The following is a 22,058-nucleotide window of genomic DNA, read 5'->3' on the forward strand; positions in this document are numbered from 1 at the left end:
CCAGTATTCTTGCCTGGAAAATTCCATTGACAGAGGAGCCTGGCGGGCTACAGTCCATGGGGTTGCAAGAGTTGGATACAACTTTGAGACTAAACCACCAAAAAGTACTGAAACACCAATGAACACCTTCTGATTTTCCTTTTCAGGTGGAGATGATCTTCAAAATGAAGACCCTGGAAAATGTTTGGTTCTCTGCAGGAACTACAAAAATGGAAGGAAAGGACACTTTCAAAAGAAAACTGTTGTGAAAGCGTGTTTACAGCTAACTGATACTGTTGGTCCTGTCTTTTAAACAATAAAACGCTTTAAGAAGGTTGTATTTATGGTCAGAGGAGCCTGGGCCTACCATGCGGCCGAAGACCTTCCCCGCCACCACATACTCGGGGAACAGCCGGCAGCGGCTGCAGGAGATCCGGGAGGGGCTGAAGCAGCCGCCTGTGGGGCCGGGCAGTGACGCCGCCCTGGACGCCAAGGTCCTAGGTGGCAAGGTCTTGGGGGGCAAGGACACTGCCCGGCAGCAGCAGATGAGGAGTGCCCCGAAGTTCGGGCCGTACCAGAAAGCCCTGCGGGAGATCAGATACTCCTTGCTCCCCTTTGCTAACGAGTCAGGCACCTCGGCCTCCACAGAAGTGAACCGACAGATGCTGCAGGAGCTGGTGGATGCGGGCTGTGACCAGGTGGGTACAGGCCCCAGAGGCTGCCTTCGGGCTGGCCCAAGGATAGCCCACTTGGGGTACAGAGGAGCCCTGCAGATGTCCCTGGAGAGGGGTGTCTGGGCTACAAGCCCCTTTCTCCCCAGAACCGTCCTGTGAGCCACTTTCCCTCTCCGGCATGATCCAGAGATCTGAGCTCTCCCCAAAGGGTGCCCCTGGGAGGACTGGCAAGCTTTCCCACATAGCCCTTTTTAAGGTTTCTTTGGCTTATTCTGGGCTGTTATGGGAAAGAGACAGGCTTCCTTTAACTTGTTTTTGTTTTGTGCGTTTTTTAATTCATGGGGAAGGTTGATTAGCATGAAGTGGCTCTTTGACTCTTTTTCCTCCTGTTTTAAAAGATAGCACGTATGCTGTTAGAGGAGATGTAACTATATTAAAGAAAGGAGAAAGACTAGAATAAAAAGCTTTAAAAATCATCAGAATGGTGCAACACAGTATGGCGTCCCCAGTTAGTGGTGTGAAAGTCAAAGTCGCTCAGTCATGTCCGACTCTTTGTGACCCCATGGACTGTACAGCCCATGGAATTCTCTAGGCCAGAATACTGTGGATAGCCTTTCCCTTCTCCAGGGGATCTTCCCAGCCCAGTAATCGAACCCAGGTCTCCCACATTGCAGGCAGATTCTTTACCAGCTGAGCCACAAGGGAAGCCCAAGAATACTGGAGTAGCCTGTCCCTTCTCCAGGGAATCTTCCTGACCCAGGAATTGAACTGGGGTCTCCTGCATTGCAGGCGGATTCTTTACCAACTGAGCTATCAGGGAGGAGGCACCAAATACACGTAAACACACACGGGAACCATGCACTTAGCAGTGCTGAGCTGTGCATGGGGTATCAGTGACACGTAACCAATAAAAATGCCCTTGCCTCATGAAACGGCTTCTGAAGGCAGGCGCTTTACCAGCACCTGTTGTGTGGAAGTCAGAGCTGGGTGAACGAGGACACAAGCTGGGCACTTCTGCTCCTTGGGGACTGAGCAGGGTTCATGCTCAAGGCACCTCAGGAGGGCTTGAGCACCTTCAGTTCCTTAGAAATAACCTAATTATGCACTCCTGGCCTCAGAGTCCCAGGACCTGGGAGAAAAGAACTCCCCCTTTTACTTCTAAAAGCTCTGTCAACCCTCTTGTAGTTTCTTACCAGAGAACCTACATTCCTCAGACGATCTGTTTGTGAGACTAGTGGTGCTGCTTGCAGGCTTCCTGGAGCCTCTGGGCCATGCGGGAACTCTCCTGTGGGTGATGAGCTTTGTTGTGTTGAGAGCTGCTCCCCTCCAGCCCAGGGCTGTGAGCAACGGGTGCAGAGTGGTTAGTGCAAGTGACAGCAGAGGCTCGACCGTTCTGTCTGTGAGCATGTGAAGCAAGGTCAGCTGCCAGCTGCTGCCCCCTGACAGACAGGTGAGATGGTTGTGATGGTTAGAAGGAGCCAGCCATCCCGGGGAAATAGTGGATGAGAGTACAGAGACTCAGCCTGACTGCAGAGCTGAAAACCTCCTCCTGTAAGTCACTTACAAACAAAAGAGCTGTTGTTGCAGTTGTGATATAAAGAAACAAATCATGCAAATGATCCAGAATTTAGGAGGGATCTCATTGTGGTAAAATCCATTAGTGATAATTGCAGTGCAGGAAATAATGAAGTGGGTACTGTTTCTAATACATTAAAACACAAATATAGTAAAATGAAGTATTGGGGTACCCTTAAGTTCCCATCAGCATTTAATTTATGTTAATTGCTAGCAGAAAGGACTGCCATTTTAATGCTCCTGAAATAATCCATCAGTTTGGTGTATAGTGTTACTTGATGACTTAAAACGACTCTGCCAACTCAGACTTTTTCCTGGCCTGGTTAGAGGGTACATTTCCTTTCAGAGAAATCTGGTTCAAAAGTTATTATCTGGGGACTTCCCTGGTGGTCCAGTGGTTTAGACTCCCCACTTCCAATGCAGGAGGTTTGGCTTTAATCGCTAGTTGGGGAACCAAGATCCAGCATGCTGTGAGGTGCGGCCAAAACGGGAGAAAAGAATTTTAAAAAAGATTCCTAAGGGACATGAAAGGATGTTCAACATCACTAATTAATAGAGAAATGCAAATCAAACCTACAGTGAGGTACCCCCTCACAGAGGTCTACAGAAAGTAGACCTTTCTACAAATTATCAGAAAGTCTACAAATAAATGCTAGAGAGGGTGTGGAGAAAACAGAACCCTCCTACACTGTTGGTGGGAATGTAAACTGGTGCAGCCACTGTGGAAAACAGTATCGAGGTTTCTTAAAAAACTAAACATAGAGTTACTGCTTGACCCAGCAATCCCACTCTTGGGCATAAATCCAGAAAATATAAAAACTCTAGTTCAGAAAGGTATATGCACCTCTGTGTTCAGAGCAGCATTGTTTACAATAGCCGAGACACGGCAGCAACCTAAATGTACGTCAGTGAATGAATGGATAAAGAAGATGTGGTGTGTGTATACACATACAGTGGCATATGTGTCTGCCATAAACAATGAAATAATGCCATTTGCAGCAACATGGATGCAACTTCGAGATTGTCAAATTAAGTGAAGCAAGTCAGAGATAATCAGTAGTTATATGTGGAATCTGAATTTTTAAAAAGATACAAATGAATTTATTTACAAAATAGTCTTACAGATATCAAAAACAACCTTATGGTTACCAAAGGTGAAATGTGGAGGGGAGGGATAAATAGTTTGTAATATATACACACTAATATGTAAAATAGGTAACCAACAAGGACTTACCTTGTACTTATAGTACAAGGAACTCTACTCAATATCCTGTGATAACCTATGTGAGAAAATCTGAAAAAGAATAGAGGTATATGTATAATTGAATCACTTCGCTGTACACCTGAAACTGACGACATTATAAATCAAGGATACTTCAATTAAGAAAGAAAAAAAAAGGATGCCCAGGTGGGAGGAATACCAAAGGGCAGCCATTGGCAAAGTACCCAGCTGAAGAGTCAAGAGGTGACTTGATGTTTTATCACTTATCACAAGTGTTTTATCACTTATTTTTTAATACGTGGTCAGAATGATGTGTCCCAGAAGAGGTCGCTGCCCCTCTGAAATCAGAGCTTTGTATTTTTCTCCGGGAAGGTCCCCTTGTGGACACAGCGAGGCCCGGGTCTTCTGTCAGGTCGGTGACTCCGGACTCTGGACTCTGGAGGCGGCACCGAAGGGGATGCAAGCTGCATGCGCGCGGAGTCTCCGCTGTCGGGTGTGGGGCAGGGCTGAGGGTCACCCGGTGAGGTGGCTCCTCTTGAGTCGAAGACCAGGGGTGTGAGGCCGAGTCGGGCCGCGCCCTCAGAGCGGCGACCCCACACCCCGCCCGGCCGTGTGAGGGGCGCCGGGCGCGCTGCCTGTGCATTCGCTGTGGAGACAGCGGGAGGGCGGTGGGCAGGTGGGAGCGCTGCCCGGAGTCCCCTGGGACTGCGCGGGTCATCGGCCTGTGGACCGAGGGCCTCCCTGCCCGCAGGTCCAGGCGGAGCCGTCGTGACGGAGAGGCGGGGTCGGAGCGAGGGCACCACTCACGAGAAACCCGCGGCCCTGGACCCCTAGACAGATGAGCCGATGAGAAAGCAACCAAGCTTAGTTTTTTGAAAGATTTAAAATATTCAAAAATTCAAGCAAAACTGCACGCTTTTGTTTTTCTAAACGTGCGATTCTTCTACGCCCGCAGGGGGCGCCCGCCGGCCCCAAGAGGTACTCAGGTGGGACCCGCCTCCGACTGGGAGGCTGAACCTCCTGACCCATCCCCAGAACACAGCGGGCGCACCCGCGACAGGCAGCCACGCAGGGACTGTGGGACCTCCCTGGAGGCCCGGGGCTGAGACTCCCCGTTCCCAGTGCAGGGGCTTGGGTTCCGTCCCTCCAGGGGCACTGAGCCCTGTGTGCAGCCGCCAAGAGTTCACAGGCCGCAAACAGAGACACATGCCGCAACTGAAAGATCCCAGTGCCACAGCTCAAGAACCGGCGCAGCAAAACACGTAAAAACAAATAGTTGAAAACAAAACAGAGGCACGCAGTAGCTTCCTGGGAGAGTTGGTGTGGAGCAGACTGTCCTACTCGGGCACCTGGGTGATGGTATCAGGACAGTGACTCACTTGTAAAATTTATTTATTTTTAAAACCAAAAACATTTTGTATTGGGATATAGCTGGTTAATAACGTTGTGATAGTTTCAGGTGGACAGCAAAGGGACTCAGCCATATGTGTACATGTATCCATTCTCCCCCAAACTCCCCACCTATCCAGGCTGCTACAGAACACTGACTGCTTGCCTTCTTGTTGGATGCTACACGGTTCTACAGACACCTGTCATGAGCTGAGGGAGTGTCTAAGGTTTCAGAGACCTTTTTCCTAAAATAATTTTTATTTACTTATTTATTTCTGGCCGTGCTTGGTGTTTGTTGCCATGTGCAGGCTTTCTCTAGTTGCGGCGAGCCAGGGCGACTCTTCGTTGTGGGTGCATGGGCATCTCATGCGGTGGTTTCTCTAGAGCATGCGGGTTTCAGTAGTTGTGACACATGGGTACGACAGTTGTGGCTCAGGGGCTCTGGCGCATGGGCTCAAGTGTATGTGGCACATGGGCTTAGTTGCTCTGCTGCCTGTGGGATCTTCCTGGACCAGGGTTCGAACCAGTGTCCTTTGCACTGCAAGACAGACTCTTAACAATTGGACCATCAGAGAAGTCCCTCAGAGACCGTTCTGATGTGTCTGTGTACATGTGCACTAGCCTGGGAGTGGGCAGGTGCTGCATGAATGAGGCGGTCCAGAGGAGGGAGGCTACTTGAGGGGTGACTCTTCCCCAAGCCCCTAGTGGCTCCTGTGAAGAAGGGAGTTATCTTCTGATGGGAAGGTGTCGCCTGCTGACAGCACTCAGGCATTTTTAGTGAAGTGTTTTTCCAACTACCAGAGCAGGATCCTTGAATGAGTGGAATAATCGGTTTTGTGGGCTCTGATAACAGTGCAGAGTCAGATCACACGTAAATAAGGTTAAGTGTTGTTCTTATGAAATTGTGCGAGTGAAGACAAAACTGCCATGTACTGTAGATGGACTGCTAGCCTTTCCTGCCTGGAGGATGACAGGCCACCTGTAACTCCTGGAGGCTCCACATTCCTCAGAAATGGAGAGAGAAGCCCTGATTTTGAAACCGAAAATTACATTTTCACTACCCTTTCTCCAAAACTAAGTTGTCATAAAACAGATTGGATCTTTGTTTAGTTTAGGTTTTTCAGCTAGAAAAAGAATATTAAGTGTTATTTGTGAATTTCTGAGAAAGGAGATTTCATTTGATTGAATCTGTAAAGCCACTCAGCAGACATTCTTTTTTTTTTTTGGAGTACTACACTCTTCCTTCATTGGTCTGGTAATGTCTCGTCTGCCGCTCCAATGGGACCTTCGGGCTCAGAGCAGTCATGCTGGGTCCCTGGAGCCGGCAGCGTTCGTGTTACTGCCGGGCTCATGCCTCTCTGCCCCAGGGGTGGAAGTGCGTTGTCGCCAGGGATCTCAGCCTCTCACGCTGCCGGAAAGCCTTCCTGGCCAGGTGACTTGAGGAAGTGTCCAGCGAATCGTTTTTCCTTCAGAAGCACACTTCACGGCAGTGCTGGCCAAGGGAGCAGGGCACTCACACCGCAGTGCTGGAGCCCCATGTATCCCACATGGGGGCGCTGGGCAGCGCTCTACCTGCCAGCCTCCTTCCTCTGGCTGGTGCCCCAGCATCCGTGTGCTGCAGGCTGCTCATTAGGCTCCGAAGGTTGGCAGGCCTCTCCATCCATCAGCGACGGGCGGCTGTGTCACAGACCCTACCTTCCCTGGAAGTTCAGTGGTTAAGATTCCTTGTGGTGAGGACAAAAAAATAGTTGTTTTCTCTTATCTGTTTTTTCCTCTAAATTATTTAGCATTTTAATCCCACTTCCTTATTTAACTTTAAAATGATCTGTTTACATTTAGTGGAAGGACAAGGAAAGGGACATTTCAAAGAGTAAATAAACAGAACATTCCAACACAACTTGCAGGGGCATCTGTGAGACAGGATTGGTATGGCCTTTACCAAGGTCAGGGCTTGTGTCACAACCTTTCATTACCTTTCCTGCCTGCTTTAGAGCTTGTTTGTCTACAGAAAATCAGCCTCTTTGCATAGATTTTAGAATCATAGCACACCCTAATTTTTGCTTTTATAAGGTAATAAGTGTTCCCTTGAGCACATTGCTCAGTATAAGAAATGAGAACATCCTTTGGCTTCAAGTCAGAGCAACTAATCCCATCCAGGTGGGACTGACGTGGTGACCCAGAGCAGCCCAGCTTTACCTGCCACCACAGCTGCTGTAACTGGCCCAGGTGGCGGGCAGGTGGGTGGTGAGAACCTGCAGGTGGGGACTCCTCCCCAGCACCCAGAGCAGAGAGGGGACCGTGACAGTGCTGGCATCAGTTGCTCTATAACAGACACAAGTTCTCCGAGCTCCTCTCCCTCCACCCCATCCTTGTCATCGTTGTGATTTTGAGTAAATTGCTCATCGGCCTTCTTGTTGTTAAGTCGCTAAGTCGTGTCTCACTCTGCTACCACGTGGACTGCAGCACACCAGGCTTCTCTGTCCTTCACTATCTCCCAGAGTTTGCTCAGACTTATGTTCATTGAGTCGGTGATAACATCCAACTATCTAATCCTCTGCTGCCCTGTTCTCCTTCTCCTTCTCCTCCTCCTTCTCTTCCTTCTCCTTTCCCAGCATCAGGGTCTTTTCCAATGAGTCAGTTCTTCGAATCAGGTGGCCAGAGTATTGGAGCTTCAGCTTCAGCATCAGTCCTTCCAATGAATATTCAGGGTTGATTTCCTTTAGAATTGACTGATTGGATCTCCTTGCTGTCCAAGGGACTCTCAAGAGTCTTCTCCAATACAATTCAAAGGCATCAATTCTTTGCCATCTGGCCTTCTTTATGGTCCAGCTCTCACATATGTACATAATTACTGGAAAAACCATAGATAACTGACTTATATGGACCTTTGTTGGCAAAGTGATGTCTCTGGTTTTTAGTACACTGTCTAGGTTTGTTATAGCTTTCCTTCCAGAGAGCAAGCATCTTTTAATTTCATGGCTGTGGTCATCTATCTTAGTCTTGCCTTTTCCATCTTTGACACTTGGCTCGCAGTGCTCATTTCTCGGGGTGACTGGCAGGCAGGACAGGGCTTAGGTACAGAGCCCTCTGGACGCCTTCACTCCGCTGGCATCCTGCCGAGTTCTTTACAAACTTGCCAACAGCCTGTCCATGCAGACTTTCCAGCAGGGGCTCACATTTTGGAAATTCTTGGCCTAGGGCCGAGCCTCCTGGTGTACAGACTGCCCCACGTGGGGTCACTGGGTTGTTTTCTCAGAGAAAACATCCATGCTTTGCTGTGGATGACCAGTTACTGTCCAGGGCTCAGTCCGCCACCTGCGGGCACAGGACCAGCCGGAGATCAGAGCTTCCCTGTGACAAGGAGCATCCGTGCAGCCAGGTCACACACAGCAGAGCACATGTATCACATGTATCCATAGAGTGAGAAAAGGACACACGTGCTGACATGCAGCGGGAGCCTCCACACGTGCGCAGTCTCTGGAAGCCTGTCTTGATGGAGGGAAGGAAGCATCGGTATCTGCATCCTGACATCCCTGCCCCTGGTCGCCTGTGGGCTGACCCTCTCCTGCGCAGTGGGACCATGGCTGCACAGGGGCTACTGTGAACACACACGAGACACAGCAGCTGCTCATTTAAAAAGTGTGGACTGGAGCTCGAAGGTCTGCTACAAGGATGCTTGGTGAGGAGGCCTGTGTGCTTTTTGCAGGGAGACGTCCGAATGGCAGGACTGGATGGCAGTAGTTGTCTGCCCAGGAGAGTCTTCCCTCACACTCAGCCCGCTGAGTCCCAGAAGCGGATGCCGGCTTGTCACCAGTGATGAAACCTGCAGTGGTGCTTCTGCTCTGCCGGCTGCCCCCGTCCTCTGGTGCAGACTTGTCCCCGCCGGTCAGGCGGTCCCCCCACGGGGCCTGTCTCCCCATCCCCTGCTGTCCACATGTGTGCCCTGGGCCTGGGGTCCTGCTACTCACACACTGGCCTGTCGCCTCCCAGTTCTTCCTCCAGCACTGTGGGCTGAGACAGACCGAATCTGTGTTAAGAAAACCAGAGTTCCCAACAAGAATGAATTCAAATTCCACATGAATTCATTACTGAAAAAAATAGATGTTTTTCTTCAAAAGAGGTTGGGCCTAAGTTACCATAACAACCGTATAGAAGAGTATAGTGCTTCTTTAAAAACAAATCATGGAGATATAAGAATAGTTTTGTAGTTAAATACGAATCCAACCAAACTTATTTGAGGGACTGTGAAGTTGCATGACGATGTAGAAAGCAGTACTTCCTGCTGACTGTGCAGCCAGATTATGACAAATAGAAGCAAAGTTGGTGCTTTATTATCAGGCTCTTAACAGGACAACTGGAATAATCTATGGGATATACTGGAATAAAAATACATTTTTAAGGTTCTTAAGTTTCACTCATCACACCAGTAATCAATATTGCGATAATGTTCTCATTTTCTGGTGAAATATTTCTTGGTGTTTTGTTAAATCTTTGTTCGTGGTTATATTAAATATCTGTAAATTTAACTTTCCATAAAACTGATCTTAATGAATTTAGCAAACCCAACCATTCAGAGTTGAGGTAAATTAATAGGTGGACATATTTTTCAGGTTATACCTGCAGTAAAAGTAGTTACCCATTGTCTGCTGCTATGTAACAAACCATCCCAGAAGTTTTAGCAGCTGAAGAACAACCATAGTTTATTACTTATTATGATCCTCTGGGCTGTCCAGCTGTGTTGCTGGGGTTGAGCATCCAGGCTGTTTGCTCACATGTTGGAACTGCAGATGAGTCTGGGGGCTGGCATTGGCCTGATCCTGCTCCCTGGAGCACACTGCAGGCCACCAAGATTCTAGGGGCGGAGCTGAGCCTTTGCACATGAGACTGCAGGTGTTGTCATGCTCATTTCTGGACACAGGGATATGTGAAGAGAATAGAAGGTTCAGGACAGTTGACTGGTCTGTGGTTCCCCCCACCCTGCTCTGACTGACTGCCAGCCAAGAATACCTTTTCTCCACTGTCTGCCCACATCCTGCTGTCCTTGAAGAGCCAGCTGTGTGCCCTCATCTGGGCTGAGGACAGTCCCTGGTTCCTCTCCCTCCTCTGGCCCTCTTCCCCAGAAACTTATCCTGCTAGCAGTGCTGGGGGGTGAGGGGGCGCCTGTCCTTCCGGGACTGTTCTGGAAGTGGGGGGAGCTGTCCTGCTGGGCCTGTCCCAGGGGCCCATGCTCTCTCACCCACTGTAGCCCTTCCCCTGCCTCCCTCCCTAGTGTGGGGGAAGTCTGGTTCTCTGACTTCCACAGACCAGACAGGAATGTCTCCATCCAGTCACAGAAGTTTTCTCAGGAGGAGCAGAACACAAAGTCTTCCAGGCCCACCATCAAGATCTAGGTGGGGTCAGTGTGTGTGAGGAAGAGGAAACAGATCAAAGATCTGGGTGGGGTCAGCGTGTGAGAGGCAGAAGAACCAGAGATCAAATTGCCAACATCCGTCGGATCATCAAAAAAGCAAGAGAGTTCCAGAAAAACATCTACTTCTTTATTGACTATGCCAAAGCCTTTGACTGTGTGGATCACAACAAACTGTGGGAAATTCTGAAAGAGATGGGAATACCAGACCACTTGACCTGCCTTCTGAGAAATCTGTATGCAGGTCAAGAAGCAACAGTTAGAACTGGACATGGAACAACAGACTGGTTCCAAACTGGGAAAGGAGTACATCAAGGCTGTATATTGTGACTCTGCTTATTTAACTTACATGCAGAGTAGTACATCTTGCAAAATGCCAGACTGGATGAAGCACAAGCTGGAATCAAGATTGCTGGGAGAAATATCAATAACCTCAGAAATGCAGATGACACCACCCTTATGGCAGAAAGCGAAGAACTAAAGAGCCTCTTGATGAAAGTGAAAGAGGAGAATGAAAAAGATGGCTTAAAACTCAACATTCAGAAAACTAAGATCATGGCATTGGGTCCCATCACTTCATGGCAAATAGATGGGAAAACAGTGGAAAGAGTGTCAGACTTTATTTTTTGGGGCTCCAAAATCACTGCAGATGGTGACTGCAGGTATGAAATTAAAAGATGCTTGCTGCTTGGAAGAAAAACTGTGACCAACCTAGACAGCATATTAAAAAGCAGAGACATTACTTTGCCAACAAAGGTATCTCTAGTCAAAGCTATGGTTTTTCCAGTAGTCATGTATGGATGTGAGAATTGGACTTAGAAAGAAAGCTGAGCACCGAAGAATTGATGCTTTTGAACTGTGGTGTTGGAGAAGACTCTTTGAGAGTTCTTTGGACTGCAAAGGGATCCAACCAGTCATTCCTAAAGGAAATCAGTCCTGAATATTCATTGGAAGAACTGATGCTGAAGCTGAAACTCCAGTACTTTGGCCACCTGATTGGAAGAACTGACTCACTGGAAAAGACCCTGATGCTGGGAAAGATTGAAGGTAGGAGGAGAAGGAAACGACAGAGGATGAGATGGTTGGATGGCATCACTGACTCGATGGGCATGAGTTTGAGCAAGTTTCGGGAGTTGGTGAAGGACAGGGAAGCCTGGCATGCTGCAGTCCATGGGCTCACAAAGAGTCAGACACGACTGAGTGACTGAACTAAGTGTGTGTGAGGTTCATCAGCCCCAAGACAAGTCCCCAGCAGTTCTTGCTCCACTGGCTCGGAGGCGGATGCAGGACAGAAAGGCTGTCCCTGGAAGCTTCACGTGACCCATGCCCAGGCCCCCAGCTAATGTCTCTGTGCTCCCCTCTCCAGGAGATGGCGGGCAGGGCCCTCAAGCAGACTGGCAGTCGCAGCATCGAGGCAGCCCTGGAGTTCATCAGTAAGATGGGCTACCTGGAGCCAGGCAAGGAGCAGATCGTGCGGGTCGTCAAGCAGACCTCCCCAGGTGAGCACGCTGGGGGCTATGGAGAGGCGGCTGTGGGGAGAGGGCCTCGTGGCCATCATGCTGCCCCCCCTCCCTCACAGGAGTGGGGGCACGGGGACTGAACCTGCCCTGCCCAACATCCTATCTCCCAGGGTGGAGGCAGATTGACACTCAGTTGGGTCCTTCCTTCCTGGGGGTTTGTGGAGTTGTTCTGTTTATGAAAGGGAAAATTCAGAATGAAAATTAGGCCACTCAGCAGATTCTTTCTTCTGGACTTGTGGGGGAGTCTTAAGGGGAGGCTTATTTCATTGATTCTAAAACACACTTGTTTCCCACTCTGTGGGCTCGGAGAGCCAGCTGCAGGGTGGCAGGTGGCTCCAGAGTACGGTGCCTCAGGCACAGGTGTGGGAAAGCCACCCCCACCATACCCCGGGGGAGGGAGGGAACCTTCCCCCACCTCCACCGCACCCCATGCCCCTGGGGAGGGCCAGTCGCCTCAGCACCCCTGCCTGCTAGTCAGTGGGTGTTTCTCTTCCTGGGTAGAGCAGATGGAGCCATGTGGGGGACCTGAGGCCCCTGGGGGGGCAATAAGGGATTCAGGATATTGACCAGAAGGAGTTTTCCCTGGAGACCTTGGATAAACCCAGTTCATCTGCTGAGTGAGGAACTTGCAAGGGCTTTGTATTAAATACATTGTATCTTCCTTGAGAACACAGGTTTCCCTTTTCTTCTTTTTGAAGGCATAACATTTCAAAAATGTATTTATCTACTACATATCCTCAAAATTGACACAATTAAAAGAACAACAGAAAAATGTATTTTCACTGTGGGTGAATTTAACCACCTGTCTCAGGCACTGACTGAGAAACGGAGTGAAAACAGTGAGAACACGGACATTTGCCCATCACGTTTCGCTTCTCTTGATTGAGGAACGCCCTTAAGCATTGCCTTGCTGCCACCACGTCCAGGCCCTTGGGATCTCGGGGTCTGTGTGGCAGCTCATCCCCCAGCCCCAGCCCTGCGGGCAGCCCTGGCGCTGGTGCTTCATCTTCCCCTGGGGGGCTCTGCCGGGGCTCCTGCGGCGCGGGGAGGAGGGTACCCGACTGGCGACGCGGGGCCTTCTGCCCACGGCCCTCTAACGCTGCCTCCGTCTCTGCCCGCAGGGAAGGGCCTGGCGCCGGCCCCCGGGCCACGGAGGCCGAGCTTCGAAGCACCGGGCGAGCCTTTCCCGCCCTTCACGCAGGTGGCCGGGCCGGCTTTCGAGGGCCCCGCCGCCCTGGAGGAAGCGCCTCGCCCTTACCCGGACTTCCTCTTCGCCGGCGTCGGGCCTCCTTGTCGTCCGCACCCGCCCAAGGGCTACGCGGCCGCCGGGGAGGCCGCCCGCATGGGCCTCGCGGGCCCCGGGGGCGCGCACTACAGAGCCCCGTTGCTGGTGCCCGCGGAACCCCTGGGCTATGGCGTCCAGCGCAGCCCCTCCTTCCAAAGCAAGGCGACCCCGGAGGCCGGCGCGTACGCGGGGCTGGCCGCCAAGGGCGCAGCCGTGCCGGTGCCACCCCCCGGCTTCCCCTTCCCGACCCCCGGCGCAGCCTACGCTTCGGCCCCGCACCCTAAGCCGCCGCACCAGGGACACGCGGGGGGCCCCCGGGGCGCCGCTTTCGCCGGCGACAGCGCCCCGCCTGGCCTGGCCGCCCCCGCGCGCACCGGCCTGGGCGCCGAGCGTTTCGAGCCAGGTGCGCCGGCCTGGCCGGGCGCCGGCCTGGCCCGGCGTGACTCGCTGCCCAAGCCGGGCCCCAGCCGCACCGGTTCGTTCAGCGGCGCCGCGGCCCCGCCCAATGCCGTGACGGCCGTCACGGCCGCGCGCATCCTGCACCCGGTGCGGAGCGTGCGCGTGTTGCGGCCTGAACCCCAGACGGCCGTGGGGCCCTCGCACCCCGCTTGGGCGCCGGCGCCCCCACCCGACGGCCCTGAGCCCGCGGAGGAGCTCGCAGGGGGCGCCGAGGCGCGGGGCCGGCCCCCGCCTTATCCGCGGCACCTGCTGCGGCCACAGGCCCGCGCCGAGCCGCTCGACGTGGACGGGCTGTGCGCCGGGCTGCAACAGGGCCTCCGGGGCGGCCGTGCCGCCGAGTCCCCCGACGGCAGCCCCACGAGCCCCGGGGCCACCAAAGCCGACAGGGCGGGCCGGGACAGAAAGCAGATCCAGACATCCCCGGTGCCCGTGCGCAGGGGCGGCCGCGACGAGGACAGGCGCGAGTCGCGCATCAAGAGCTACTCGCCGTCAGCCTTCAAGTTCTTCATGGAGCAGCACGTGGAGAACGTGCTCAAGACCCACCAGCAGAAGGTGGCGCGCCGGCTGCAGCTGGAGCAGGAGATGGCGAAGGTGGGCGCAGGGCACACCTGGTGTAGGGGTCCCAGTGGGAGAAGCCCCTCCATGCACCGTGTCCCCTGTCCCGGCTCGGGGTGGGGAGGACGGTGCGGATATGCCCCCGGTGAACGAACGCATTGCTTGTTACGGCCTGTCCTTTCCGGGGAGCAAATCCATTAAGGGTCTCCAACTGGTAAAGAAACTTTGAAAGAGGAGAAAGTAAAAGTTGAGGTTTTACACACTGACATTGTGGGAATTTTAAAGAGAAGTATAGCTGTTAGTGATTCAGTTCATTCTTAATGAAGTCTATAGTTACTAAATAACGTTTCAAGTAGATGCTAGTTGACACTAAGCTGTTTGGGAACATTATTAATGAAATTATTTATAGAAATGCTATGGTAATTTCAGATTCTAAAAAGTTCTAAAAATAAGGTCGGATCCCATTGAAAATGCTGTTCCATTTTCATTGACTTTTCTGTTTTCCCATTTTCCCCTGAACTGTCATTAAATTATTACATTGCTCTTAGAGTTCCAGGAATTTTATGGTCCCCCATTGCACAAATTTTTAGTAATACAAGTTATCTTTAGTTTTTAGAGCCTAAAAGTCAACGTGGAGAAAGAACTCCTTATTTTTACATCTCCCCTTTTGATTCTAGATCTGTGGCTGTGGATGTAGAAAACCATCATTTTCTCACTTGTAGCGTTGGCCCGGTTCTTCTGCACCCTCCTTTCCACAGATCATGGTGTGCCCTCCACTCTGGGGCCTCCCGTCCCCATGGGACCCATCCAGTGTGACCCTGTCCTGTCCCTCCTGCCCCCATGGGGCCTGTCCAGTGTGACCCTGTCCTGTTTCCTCCTGCACAGGCCGGGCTCTGTGAGGCCGAGCAGGAGCAGATGAGGAAGATTCTTTACCAGAAGGAGTCCAATTACAATAGGCTCAAGCGGGCCAAGATGGACAAGTCCATGTTTGTGAAGGTGAAGACGCTGGGCGTTGGCGCCTTTGGGGAGGTGTGCCTGGCCTGCAAGGTGGACACGCACGCGCTGTATGCCATGAAGACCCTTAGAAAGAAGGACGTCCTGAACCGCAACCAGGTGGCCCACGTCAAGGCAGAGCGGGACATCCTGGCGGAGGCGGACAATGAATGGGTAGTCAAGCTCTACTACTCCTTCCAGGACAAGGACAGCCTGTACTTTGTGATGGACTACATCCCGGGCGGGGACATGATGAGCCTGCTCATCCGCATGGAGGTGTTCCCCGAGCACCTGGCGCGCTTCTACATTGCTGAGCTGACGCTGGCCGTCGAGAGCGTTCACAGGATGGGCTTCATCCACCGGGACATCAAGCCCGACAACATCCTCATAGACCTTGACGGCCACATCAAGCTGACAGACTTTGGCCTCTGCACTGGGTTCAGGTGGACCCACAACTCCAAATACTACCAGAAAGGTACTGCCTCCGGCCTCCCCTCCTCACCCCATCCTGGGTGGGTGCACCTGTCCCCGTGTGATTTCATAATTTGGTGTGATACCCTTTCCTCCATGAAGAAGTACTATGATGTGTAAGGTGTTTGTTTTTAAGTTAGTGGCTTCAAGTTTTACTAAAATGTTTCAAGGACAGTAGGCCATAGGGTATCTTGGGGCCTGGCTGAGGAACCGTCACTGTGCCCTGTTAAAACCAGCCTCTGGGGGAGCCCTCTCTTAGAGCCCCCCTGTTAAACAAGCCTCCGGGGGAGCCCTCTGTTACAGCCCCCCGAGTCTCCCTACAGGTGCCAACCTGGTTGTGGGTCCAGCTTAACTGCATCTCCTGTAGTTTCACTACTCAGAAAAGTGAGAAGTGACTTATTTTTGACTGTTGTGGGTCTTCGTTGCTGTAGGGTTTTTCTCTAGTTGCCAGGAGTGGGGGCGACCCTTCCTTGCAGTGCACGGGCTTCTCCTTGTGGTGGCCTCTCTCGTAGAGCAAGGTCTCTAGAGTGCAGGCTTAGTCGATCCGAAGCATGTGGGATCTTCCTGGCTAGGGTTCAAGCTTGTGTCCCCTGCATTGGCAGGTGGATTCGTAACCACTGGACCACCAGGGAAGCCCTGACTTGAATTCTTGAACTAGTTATTTTATTACTACAGCTCAGACTTATGTTTTTTTAACTCAAAACTAGTTCTAAATTATTTGATTCATTTTTTTTTTTTAATTTGGCATTGAAATCATCTGTGTCCATATATTTGAAATCCTCAAACTTTTCCATGCCTGTCTCAAAACATGTCTGACAAACGGGTGGTGTTAGCCTTTGAGATGGGCCTGAAAGGCGCTGGGAATGCCACCTCACTGTCCATGAGCTGTCCATGAGCCTGTCTTGCCAGCCCTATGCACCAGCTCACAGTCCCCAGCACAGGGCACAGCCCCTGCCGTGGCTCCTGTCCTGAGGCGTGTGTGTACTTCATGCTTGGGTCTGAGGCCTGGGACCACAGCCATTCTGGGAGCTGCCAGGGGGACTCTCTGACTGTGTCAGGAGCTGGGTCAGGTTATTTTTCCTTTTGAAGCTTTAGGTTTATTGCATTGTTAAAGATTGAAAATTGATTTTGTTTTCTGTTCTCTTCTCTCCCCACCCTGCTTTCTGGGTGACAGGGAGTCACTCCCGGCAGGACAGCATGGAGCCCAGCGACCTCTGGGACGATGTGTCTAATTGCCGGTGTGGAGACCGGCTCAAGACCCTGGAGCAGAGGGCGCGGAGGCAGCACCAGCGGTGTCTGGCTCACTCCCTGGTTGGGACCCCAAACTACATCGCCCCGGAAGTGCTCCTCCGGAAAGGTATGTGCTTTGGCTCTGCATCCAAGCTGGGTGATCTCCGAGGGTCCCAGCTCCCACTGTCAGGGTCTCAGTGTCCCCATATGTCTCCCCACGGGAGCCCAAGAGTGGGGTTCTGTCAGCAGACAAACCTTCAGTGTATCCTCCTCTGCTTGGGAGCTGGCCCGGCGTCTCCACTTGCTCCTCCTTAGGCTGGAAGTGATGAGCTGGCTGCATGGTAGGCTTGCTCCCTAGAGCCCAGAGGAATTGTTTGAGGGTCAGGACTGGGTTCGGGGTCCTCACTGGGGCCCACCATCTTCCCTGGTCAGTGGGTGTGAGAATGCAGACCTTCCCTGTTCTAGTTCTAGACTTCTCTAGTTCTTCCACTGGTCCAGAGGTCCCTTCAAGGTAAGCCTCAGGGATGGGGTGCTCCAGCCCCTCCAGCAAGTGCTTGACCAGCATCAGAGGCACCTCTGATGGTCAGTTTTGGGGGTCCCCAGCAGAGCGGCAGTGTGTATGGATCTGATTCCCTGTAAGAAACCCGAATAGGGCCAGACTGTCTGTCCTCACCTGCGGTTTCCACTGTTGGAGCCAGCAGGCTCTGTCCTCACCGTTCTGTGAGCTGTGTGCCTCAGGGCAGGTTGCCAGTCTCTCAGGGACTCAAGTATAAGGGCAGTATATGTCCAGAGGTTGTTGGGCATATTGACCTCACTGCCCAGTATAGGCCGCCTTCTCTGTCCTTCAAAGTAGGGGTGGTGCTGGTCTGTAAGGGGGTTCACTGGTCTCCCTCAACCCTGCCATGGGCAGCAGCCCAGCAGAGCCTCCAGGGCCAGGCAGATAGGGGCCACAGGTCACATTTAGCAAGAATTCAGTGACAGGGGGACCAGAGCGGGGCTTGGACTGGGATGTGGGACAGAATCAAAGATCAGCCTTTTCTGATACCCCTACGAGGCCATCCTGCAAGCAGTGAGGAGCCTGGCTCCCTCACAGGGAGCTGCTCCCTCCCCTTCAGGGCAGGGGCAGCCATTACCTTTGCCACAGTTTCCTCCCCTCTTCTCCCAAAAGCTCCTCGGGGAGTCTTGGCACTGGCCTCACCTGACCTCCGGTCACAGCGTTTCTGCTATTTAGCTTCTACATTTTTTTTTTTTTTTGGCTGCATCGCAGTCTGTGTAATCTTAGCTCTCTGACTAGGGGTCCAGCCTGTGCCAGGCGCACAGCCCTAACCACCAGACCGCCGGGGAAGTCCCTAGTTTCTACGATTTTAATTTGTGTCTGTGTCCTTTACGAACTTAAATTCCTGGTTTAGTATTGTTACTAACAATAACAGTAACTTTTTAAATTTAAAAGATCTGTTATTATAAGAGCATCCTGTGTTTATCATAAACTAATGCTGTAAAATCAGAAAACACTCGTGCCCACACTCCTGCCACGTGGAGCCTGTGACCTTCGGCAGCGTTTTTTCCAGCGGTCTGTTCCGGGCCCTTATGCAGGAAGCAGTGACGTCACGCGTGCGCCGTGGAGGCGGGAGGCGGGGCGTGACGTGCGAGCTCCGTGACACGCAGCAGCTCTTTCCCGCCTGTGCGGTGGGGCCCGTCCTCGGTGACCAGAGCCATGCCACGGCGCGGGTATGAACTGAGCCCCGCTGTCTTTCAGGTTACACCCAGCTCTGCGACTGGTGGAGTGTCGGCGTGATTCTCTTTGAGATGCTAGTGGGGCAGCCGCCGTTCCTGGCGCCGACGCCCACGGAGACCCAGCTGAAGGTAACGGGGCGCGGGGGCCTCTGAGGAGCCCTGGGGTCTCTGGCTGACACTGGGCCTTTTGTTCCGGGTAGTGCAGGAGTGTCAGCTGTATGAAGTGAGGAGTTTTCAGGTATTTTTGTTACTTCCTGTTAGGTTTTTTAATTTGAGTGAGTAAAGGCTCAAGGTCAGAGCTGAGCTGTGATGTACGTATGAACCTGGACGCGAGGGAGGCACCGTGGCCGCAGGTCTGGGCCGGCGGGCAGGGCCCGGTCTGAACTGCGTGGCCTTGAGATGAGTTGGTTGGTTTGGACGTTATGTCTGTACTGTCGGCATAATATAAGAGCTGTGGGCCCAGCCACTTACGCACTTTTGCAGTGTTTCAACTAATCCTGTCAAGTAATAATACTCAATAGTCAGTTTTAGAATGGTGGCCTTTTACTCTCGGAGCAATTAATTTGATTCCTTAAGAAAGATTGAGTAGAGAATCTGATGAAACCTTTGAATCGTCTCAGAACAGTGCTCTTGTAACACTGACTATTCTAGGACTTATTCACACACCCGAATAGTTACTATGATGGCCTCTTCAAAAAATCCTCAATTAAGGCCCCGTTTCTTTCCAGTAAAAATGAAATTGGAACTTGGTATTATCTATATCCTAATTGAATTGCTGAACTGGTTACTAATTTTTTTTCTAGTTAGTAATTTGCCAGCATGATAATCACCCAGTTTTAAAAATTGTGATGAATTTTACCATTTTAACTACACTTAATAGTACAGTCAATGGCATTAAGTACATTCACTACTACTTATTTCCAGCCATTTTCACCATCCCAAGCAGAACTTCACCCACTAAAAGATAACTCCATTCTTCCCTCCCCTTTGCTCCTGTCTTCTACTTTCTGTCTCTATGAATTGCCTGTTCTTAGGGGCTTCATATAAGTGTTATCATACAGTATTTTTACTTTTGTGACTGACTGACTTCATCAGCATAATGTCCTCAAGGTTCATACCTGTTGGAACCTGTGTCAGAATGTCCTTCCTTTCTAAGGCTACTACTATATTGTATGTAATATTGAATAATAAATACTCCACTGTATGCAAATAACATTCCATTTTCTTTATCCATCATCTGGCAATTAACATTTTGGTTGTTTGCACCTCTTGGGCTCTTGTGAGTAGTGCTGCTGTGCACATAAGTATGTGTGTAAGTATCTGTTTGCTCCCTGCATTCAGTTCCATTCAGTTCCTTTGGATATATACCCAGGAGTGGAATTGCTGGGTCATAGGATCAGTCTGTGTTGAAACTTCTTGAGGAACCTCCATACTGTTTCCATATGACTGTACCATTTTACATTCCCACCAACAGTATACTGAAGCTCCTATTTCTCCATATCTTAGCCAACATTTATTACTATTACTTTTTAATAGTAGCTATCCTAGTGGGGGTGAGGTGGTATCAGTCTCGTGATTTTGATTTGCATTTTCCTGATGTTCAAATAATGTTGAATTTCTTTTCATATGTGGGCATATGTAGATACCTTCTTTGGAGAAATGTCTGTTCAAATCCTTTGCCCTTTTTTAATTAGGTTGTTTGGGTTTTTGTTGTTTAGTTGTAGTTTTTTATGTATTCTGCTTGTTAATTCCTTATCAGATGTATACTTTGCAAATAAATTCTCCCTTTCTATAAGTTTGTCTTTTCACTCTGTTGATAGGGTCCTTTGATGTACAAAAGTTTTAAATTTTGATGAAGACTTTTATGTGTTTTTCTCTTTTATTGCCTGTGATTTTAGGTATCATATCCAGGAAATCATTGCCAAATTGAATGTCACGAAGATTTTTTTTTTTTTTAATATATATATGTTATTTATTTGCTGCAGTGGGTTTCAGTTACAGCATGTGGGATCTAGTTCCCTGACCAGGGATTGAACCTGGGCCCTCTCCATTGGGAGCACAGTCTTAGCCACTGGACCACCAGGGATGTCCCACATGATTTTTGCTTTATGGTTTTTTTTTTTTGAGTTTTGTATCTGTGTTGTGCATGTGCACTGTTGTGTCCGACTCTTTGTGACCCCATGGACTGTAGCCCACCAGGCTCCTCTGTCCATGGGATTTCCCAGGCAAGAATACTGGAGTGGGTTGCCATGTCCTCCTCCAGGGGATCTTCCCAACCCAGGGATCAGACCTGTGTGTCCTGCATTGCAGGCAGATTCTTTATTGATAGGCCACTGGGGAAGCCTACACCAGCCCTTGCACCTCTACACAACTCCCAGTTACATTGACCTTACTTTGTTCTGACTCCAGGAGCAAATAAGCCCTTAGCAGAGCATCCGGATGGCTGGTTTGTGTTGCTGATCACTGCTGTATGGGGGTGGCTCCCTTACCCTGTGCCTCAGACTGTGGGCTCCTGCTGAAACCACACTGGCCATTTGTAGCTGCCTCAGATCCTCCTACGTCTGTTTGGTTCTCCTATTGTGAAACTACCAAAATCTGTTTAAAATTAAAGTTATTTTTATTGAAGTATAATTGATTTACAGTATTAGTTTCAGGTATAGAGCAAAGTGATTCAGATTATATTTTCAGATTCTTTTCCATTATAGGTTATTGTGTGATATTGAATATAATTCTCTATGCTATCCAGTCAGCCGTTGTTATCTGTTTTATGTAAGGTATTGTGTATCTGTTAATCCCATACTCCTCTAATATGTTCCTCTTCCCTCCCTCTCCCCTTTGCTAGCCATAACTTTGTTTTCTATGTGTGTGAGTCTATTTCTGTCTCGTAAATAAGTTCATTTTGTATTTTAGATTGCACTATAAGCTATATCATATGGTATTTGTCTTCCTACTTCTCTTAGTATGACAGTCTCTAAGTTCATCTATGTTGTTGCAAATGGCATTATTTTGTTCTTTTTATGGCTGAGTAGGATTCCATTGTCAGAGAAGGCAATGGCACCCCACTCCAGTACTCTTGCCTGGAAAATCCCATGGACAGAGGAGCCTGGTGGGCTGCAGTCCATGGGGTCGCTAAGAGTCGGATATGACTGAGTGACTTCACTTTCACTTTTCACTTGCCTGCATTGGAGAAGGAAATGGCAACCCACTCCAGTGTTCTTGCCTGGAGAATCCCAGGGACGGGGGAGCCTGGTGGGCTGCCGTCTATGGGGTCGCACAGAGTCGGACACGACTGAAGCGACTTAGCAGTAGCAGCAGCAGCAGGATTCCATTGTATATATAGACTACATCTTTTTTTTTTTTTTGCGCCCCACCCCCTAGACTACATCTTTTATCGGTTCATCTGTTGATGGACATTTAGTTTGCTTCTTGGCTATTGTAAATAGTGCTGCTGTGAACACAGGGGTGCATGTATCTTTGTGAATTAGAGTATTGTCTGTATTTATTCCCAGGAGTGGGATTTCTTGGTCATATGCTAACTCTAATTTTAGTTTTTTAAGGAACCTCT

At 50.5% G+C, this 22,058-nt stretch overlaps 1 protein-coding gene across 2 annotated transcripts in view; it reads left to right on the plus strand.

Annotated features, from left to right (window-relative positions):
• The window catches only part of LATS2 (large tumor suppressor kinase 2), a 34,376-nt gene that overhangs the window by 9,852 nt on the left and 2,466 nt on the right, over positions 1 to 22,058 (plus strand). Inside the window, exons 2-7 of one of the 2 annotated variants that reach the window (XM_086329771.1) lie at positions 147 to 677; positions 11,613 to 11,745; positions 12,888 to 14,101; positions 14,951 to 15,533; positions 16,704 to 16,886; positions 18,516 to 18,622. In XM_086329771.1, the coding sequence (XP_086185897.1) occupies positions 348 to 677; positions 11,613 to 11,745; positions 12,888 to 14,101; positions 14,951 to 15,533; positions 16,704 to 16,886; positions 18,516 to 18,622 (2,550 nt within the window). In that variant the 5' untranslated portion in view covers positions 147 to 347. Of the gene's footprint in view, positions 1 to 146; positions 678 to 11,173; positions 11,294 to 11,612; positions 11,746 to 12,887; positions 14,102 to 14,950; positions 15,534 to 16,703; positions 16,887 to 18,515; positions 18,623 to 22,058 lie in introns of those variants that run through there. The other variant, XM_086329772.1, reaches the window with a different exon arrangement.

Source organism: Bos grunniens, chromosome 12, assembly GCF_055505025.1.
Source record: "Bos grunniens cultivar Pamir isolate PY7600 chromosome 12, Bosgru_T2T1.0, whole genome shotgun sequence".
NCBI lineage: Eukaryota > Metazoa > Chordata > Mammalia > Artiodactyla > Bovidae > Bos > Bos grunniens.